This window comes from Gavialis gangeticus, unplaced genomic scaffold (genome assembly GCF_001723915.1).
Source record: "Gavialis gangeticus isolate Ggan-Ray unplaced genomic scaffold, GavGan_comp1, whole genome shotgun sequence".
NCBI lineage: Eukaryota > Metazoa > Chordata > Crocodylia > Gavialidae > Gavialis > Gavialis gangeticus.
Window position 1 is genome coordinate 39619355 of NW_017729008.1, and position 7065 is coordinate 39626419.

The 7065-nt window shown below is 52.0% G+C and overlaps 1 protein-coding gene across 1 annotated transcript in view; it reads right to left on the reverse strand.

The window, feature by feature from the left end:
• The window catches only part of PLXNA4 (plexin A4), a 660133-nt gene that overhangs the window by 387460 nt on the left and 265608 nt on the right, over positions 1–7065 (reverse strand). Inside the window, exon 3 of the mRNA XM_019509620.1 lies at positions 782–913. Within this exon, the coding sequence (XP_019365165.1) occupies positions 782–913 (132 nt within the window). The remainder of the gene's footprint in view (positions 1–781; positions 914–7065) is intronic.

Consider the following 7065-nt stretch of genomic DNA (forward strand, 5'->3'; position numbering starts at 1 on the left):
GGAAGCAGACCGAGTTCCCACCCTGCATATCCAGACCATCCCCATCCTGCAAGGGGCTTCATTGGGGTTCAAAATAAGAGCACCACAACACGAGCTCTCTGCAAGCTTGGCTCTTCAATAGGTCCCTCAGCCTCAGAAATGCCCTGCTAGGAGTCAAATGAAATCTAGTGCTAAACACTGCCCCTGCCCTCTGTATACATCACATTGCTCCGACTACTAGTTAACCAAAAGAACCGTACCAATCCCATCTGAGCTGGCTGAAGGATTGATATCTAACGCGGCCCCGGACAATCTCGCAGTATTTTTGTGCATGCAACCAAAATATTAAATTGGATTTTTTTTTCCCTGAGTGCAGTTTTCTTTTGGTATTTTTTAGGGCATTTGACCCCTGGAGTTTTTTCCTCAGCTATTTGATTCTGTCTTGGGATTTGGAAAGAGCAAGAGCAGTTCAAGGACTTTATCTGCAGTTCAGATTTAAAAAAAAAATGTTTTTTTTCCCCCCCAAAATTGAGGTAGACCCATAGTCAGAACAAAAGAGTAGACAGGGAGGTGTTGTGCTTAGACACTCTGACGCATGTAGACCTACAGCATATTATTTATATATATAAATTGAATTATCTGTTATAAATGTCCAAGCACTTCCACTCTGGAGATGATCCTTGAAGCATCAGCGTCTCTTTAAGCAATCGCATTGGCAGCTTCAGACATTTGGGCACCGTTGTGGCCACTTATGACCAAGCTAAAGATTTTCAATGCATCACAAATGACGTAGGCGCCTTACCTGCTTTTCTGACATGATGTACAGGTGCTCGTGATCCATTGAAAAAGCCATATCCCGTAATATGGGGCCGTTATCCACCACCTGCACAATCTCGTATTCCAGGGCATTATTGGTGGGGCCGTCCACGCGGATCTGGAAAGCAGGAACAAAGTGGGGAGAGAGAAAGTGAGTGGTGTTTCCCTGGTACCAGGCTTATGAGTAGGTCAGTGGGGTGGGCTGTCTCCCTCCAGAGCACTCTAGACAGCTCCTATTTCCACCCACATATTAGTGAAAATGTTCACTGCATCCTACTAAGATATGACACTCAGAGCATGCGGGCATCCTGGAGGGATAGGTCCAGGTTGAATTAGTGCATAATCTATCTGGATGGCCTTAGACACAAGCCGACCCACCAAGTATTGCCCTGTTTGATGCTTTCATGGAAAAAAACAGGAGGGGAGAGGACAGGTCTACAAGGTTTCTATTCAAGGCAGAACCTCTCCTGGTGAGCTGCTACTTCTCTTGTGTGAAGCAGGACGCAACAAAGGACATGCACAGGCCAGGTTTCTTGGGGTGATCTATCCAGCCCACATAGCAAGCCCACTTTCCACCCCAAGGAGCGTCCCACAAGAGGTAAGCCAACGGAAGGGCATCACACAGGCTTTCCCCTAGCAGCCACTAGTAGCGAGGCACCAAGAAAAGGCCTTTAACACCATGGGGCTGCTGTTTCTTCCTCTTTGTCATGGTACAGTTCCACATATATATATATGCCCTCAACTGGTAAGAAACACCCCACGACACACCCACACCTACACACACAGTCACTCGTTGCCAACAACCCTCTTCCCAGAGGGTGCCCCTTGCCGATCCGTACATACGTGAAAGCCTTTCCCCTTCATGCACATCCCTGCATCTGATGCTCACCCAGACACCAGACACAGCCACAAGCCACTAACTTTTGTGCTCCCTCAAGCCGGAGAGCAAGTGGGATGGCACACACCGCGGGCCTCCAGGTGCAAGACCCAGGGCTGTGCCACTCTCATGCCTGCAAGCCCTGAGCCCCCAGTCCTGAGCTAGGTCAGGCATGGACCTGCTCTCATGCTTATGTTCTCTGTCCCGCGTGATTAAGGAGCAGGTCTCTTCCCTCTTCCTCTACTCACCCCACAGAAAACAACCAGGACACTTGATGACACGAAGAAGCCCACTCGTCCCTGCCTTTCCCACGTCCCTACCACACAACCCAGGCACTTGTTTCTTTCCTCTCAGTCCTTGAGCCAAGAAAATCAATGGCTGAGTCACACTGCCTATTCGAGTGGTGCACAGAGAGCAGGAGGGAGGCACGGAGAAGAGGGTCCAGACATGAATTGGGGGTAGTGACTGTCATAGACCATCAGCACCCCAGCCAGAGGAGCCTGGAAGGCAACTCAGAATGGAGAAACTGAGGCACAGAGAAGTCCAAGAGGACTGACCATGACCTCACACACACTCAGAAGGGTTTAGGAGTCAAGACTGCCTAGGTTACAGTCTTGTGCTCAGTCCTCCTAATCACTCTGCCTTCTGAGAGGGTGAGCACGCACGTGTGCATTCACACACACAGGATGTGGAGAAAGCTGGAGGTAGCTGGTGAACTAGTGGCCACCTCGTCACAGTGCTGGACCAAGTGACACAGTCCCTCTCTGAGCCATCCCTATAGGAGGAGGTTGGATTTGGGCTCCAAACTCTGAGATCCTATTGGTTGTGCCCCATCACCTCTGGATTAATCCCAGGCAGCGTGCACCAATTTAGAAACAACCACATCCCAAAACCCGTGGGGAGAGCCCCCTGCAGCACTGTGGGAAGGACTCGCAGGCTGTCTGGCCTATTTTGCATTCAACCCAGCACTGCCCCTTGCCGTGCACTCTCCAGGGTCCAGCTACTAGACCCCATCAGCCCTCCCCTGCACGGACTCTTCCACAGCTGGATGGATCTTGCTGTCACGGAGTTCCCCTCCTCTGTGTCACTCTGCTGCTCAGCTTCATCTCGTTGCTCATAGGGCCCTGGCCAAACCTTTACACCCGTGCAATCTGCATTTCCACCCATGCCAGAAAGGAACAGACAGATGGCATAAACCTCTGCACTAGGGGTACTGCCCAATGCAGTGGAGACAGAATTAGGGGTTGGAGATGTGATGTATTGGCTCCCACCACCGGCTAGGTGCCTGCACAATAGAAAGAGTCTATTACCCCTTCCCCGCCCTTCCCCTGCCGCCTGAGCTGAGGCACTTGAATGCAGAAACCCTGCAATAGCTGCGCATCTGTCCTCTCCAGATCCTGGTCTGGTTTACACTGGCACATAAAGCTACAATGGTGTAAACTTGCCATCTGCCCAGGCACCGCGCTACCTCCTCTTCCTCCGTGAGGTCTATCTCGTCCCAATCCTAGCTCCCTCCATGGGAGCCCTAAACCAGAGCTGTGTCGGCATTAGGTTTCCAATATGATCAGGGTCAGGTGTGTAGGCTGTGAGGTTGCCACCTCCAGCCTCAACCAGAGACCTTCACCCACACTGGACACCTGTTAGAGAAGAACGGAAAGGGAGAAGGGGCAGGCCAAGGAAAGAGCAGGCTGGGGTAAAAATCTGTGCCGGCATGAAGCATGCCCCCCTTTTGCTTAATACAGGTAGAAGGTAGCAGAGGCTTTGCAGCAGGAAAGCACAATCCACGGAAACAGCGAGGAAGTGATTTAACAGCCATTGCTAACCTAATTGCCTGCAAAGTCATTATTTTGCAGCTGTGGCGGGAGAGAGGCAGGGACAGCTCTGATGGAGAGAGTCACACACTCACATGCACACACACACGCACACATACCCCAGACAGCCCTCAGACCAGACGTGCTGGGTGGGCACGCTGCCTGCAGGTGGATGAGGGGCAGGGATCAGTGTCTCTTGTTAAAGTCTGGTAACAATGGAGTGGAAGAGAGAGATCTCGGAGGGAAGATCAGCCACGCCACGGTTAGGCAGCTAAGGGGATCTTGATCTTCGTGGGTGTTGCACGGCCCTCTCCACTGCAGCAGGGCGCGACTGCCGGTGCGCTATGGGGCTGCTTCTTTAGCTCTGGCTGGATGGAGAGTCCTCTTGTAAACTCCCGTGCTCCCTAGCTCAATGCCCACCGTGTCTGCGGAGAGAGGAGCCATCCTGTCCGTGCCTCCTCTTGGTGCTGGGCATGAATCGAGCCGGGCTGCTCTCAGTCAGCTCCCCTCCAGGGTACCAGGCACCAGCCCCAGACGTGCTGCCTTTGACTCTCCGGCTCTCTAGGGACAAACGTCGGAAGAAAAAGCTCCCTGTCGAACCCTTACGCCAAACTCCTCGCACGCCTGTTTTGGGCCAGGTGGCATGAATCTTCCCTGGGAAGCCTGGAGCAGACATCTAACTGGGGTCTGATGGTGCTGTGTGGGTACGTAGGGCAGGCAGCACATGGAGTGGGAAGATGGCATAACTCGCTCTCCTTCCTGACCCAATGCAACCGAGGACGTGCCCGGGCAGAGAGAGGAAATGAGGCCTCTCCGGGTAGTGCTCCTGAATGCTAAACAGCAAGAGCTTTCCTTGGCACAGACCCCACAGGTGCCCTCCTGGTGTGCACAGTGACTCTCAACCAGGATGCTACAGCAAGCACGGCGTGAGAGCACCTACACATGCTCCACAAGAGAAACCCAGAGATTTCAAATGGGAACCCAGGGTGTCACAAAGAGTCAGCCCTGCCGTGGTCTTTCTGAGTCCTCTGCAGCAGCAGAATGACTCCAGTATTTTTCCATTGTCAAAAATAAATAAATAAATAAAAAAGCAAAAGGGAAGAGCTGGCATTTTCTGAGAGGTGCCTGGAGTATAACGAGTTTGAAAACACCCACGACAGACATCACCGCCGCACCTCCACCGAACCCATGCACTGCTACAGACAGTGGCCGCTGATCTCCACCCTCCCGTACACCTTCATCCATGGACCCACGCGCTATATACATGTCCCTCCGCATGTGAACATGCAGCCCTGGCACACACCCACAACCCTACGCCATCGCAAACCCGCCTGCTCCAATGAGTGTGTGCACACTTTTATGCTCGCTGTATACACAGATGCACACCACTCCAGGATCACCCCAGTGATCACAACCCTAGTGCCTGCTAACACCTGGTGCACCCAGATGCACCCACCTACCCAACACCGTGCACTAGGCCACCCCCCAGCAAATGCCCCTGCCATAATGATATTAATTCTGCTCCAAGGAGGGCTGCGGTCCTCAGCTTCATTCGGGGAGGCAGGCTGCTGTTAAAACACACGTGCAGCACTTCACAAAGGTCGTCCGTCGGGGGACCCATCGTGGCAGCTGCTTGTTTGTTTGTTTGAACATTATCTGGGTCTGGCTGTGTATTTCCAGCCATTGAAGTAGCACACGATAAATGTCCTCTCCCACTAGCAAACATATGCTTGCACTCAAGCGTTCTGGCTAGGCCTCACCTCCAACGAGCTCCTTAATGAGCAAACAGCACAATTAATCTTTAAAGACTCAGGCACCATCCCCTGCTCGGCCTTGGCTGCAGCCGTTCTTCCAGGAAAGGGGAGGCTGGAGAGGGCAAGCGCCTCCCTGAGCCGTATCTGGGCCCCTCCAGGTGGCACTGGGTTGGCAGCAGCTTGATGCGCCATCAAGAGCTGCTGGGTGATGTCTTGGAAAGGGCTTATTTTTGGTGTTACTCTTTGGCTGAGGAAGCAAGGGATGCCATGTCTACAAGGCCCAAAAGGAGGGGGCACGGAGAAGCTGGACAGAGGGGTGTGGGCACACAGCAACCCAGGGCAAAGCCAGTCCTTGAAGGAAGAGGAGAAAGTAAAATAAAAATTAAAAAAAAAAAATGATGAAAATTATAATAATGATAATGATGTGGATGATAAACAAATAAATCATTTAAAGAGTCAATCTAAACAGTGTTAGATCTGTCTCACGGGCCTGAGGATGGGTAGTCTGATATCCGAAAGCTTACCTAAGTCTATGCGAACCATCCAATTGGACCAACAACGAAATACCACCCACAAGAACTCTTGCCTTTTGCACATTTGTCCAAGGGCATCCAGAAATAAAATGACTCCAGCCACAAGAGTGAGAACGAGCGCTGCCAGCTGACAAGCAGAGAATACATTATGAACATAAAGTAAAGCTGCATGTGCATGGCCATTAATAGATTCAATACAAAGTTCAACACACTCCCTTTTGAGCTCACCGAGGAAGCGCGAACACCTGCACTTTCGGCAGCAATGACTACTCTGCCGCTGCCAACTCTCAACTCTCACACAGCGTGCACCATCAGGAGATGCTGTGCTTTACACATCCCCATTTCACAGATGGGGAAACTGAGTCGGAAGAGTGCTCAACCCAGCTGCTGAGCTGGGAAGAGAGCCCCATGCAACTTGGCCACAGGCCTGCGGTTTCTGAATAAAGCTGTCCCACCCACCTCTCTTCCCTCCTACTCCCCAAAAGCCCCCCAAAATGGATGAGACATCCATGTGCAGGAAAGCAAGATCTTGTTTCCTCTTGGTCCTCTGATACAGCTACTCCTGCCCTCCCCCAAAACCAGCATCTTCCGCTTGTGACCTTCCAGCTGGCTTCACTGCCAGGGATTCCCCACCACAACTTGATCCCTTTGTTCTGTGAGTGAACCCCATCCTCCTCCACCAAAAGAAAGGCTGAGATGGGAACAGGAGCAGGCCCTCTAGTCTATTGTTCTTACAATTACTCCATCAGCTGCAGAGGCAGGAGGTCCCGATGTAACTATGATCTCAGTTGGAAGTGGATCCCCAAGGGCTGTAGCTCAATTAGCTCTAAGTAGATCACTGCACAATGCGGCATCAGCAGGGCCGGAGCTGGCAAACATCAGCAACCCAAACGCTTCCAGGCCAGCGCTCCACACGGCCTCCATTCAGGTAGCACTAATGTTTGATTTGGGCCATGAAATTGCCCGATTTCCCGGGGGAGATGCCTAAGCAGCTGGAACAAAGGTTGCAGGACTACATTTCAAAGCCAGGGGATTGCGGGTCACAGGAATAAGCCAAACCATCCCCACCTGGCTGAAAAGGGATGAGAAAGAAAAAAAAAAGAGGAGTCACAAAGGCAGACTTGACAAGAAAAGGGAAATTTAAAAGGCTAGGAGACAAAGCCAGCTGTGCCAGCTGTGCCTGAGGCCAGGGCACATGGCATGGTACTACCAAGGTAACTCAGACTGGCTCTGTCCACTGATGCAAATCACACCTGGAGCTGGAGTGGACCGATGAGCAAGTCCCCTGGGGTAGC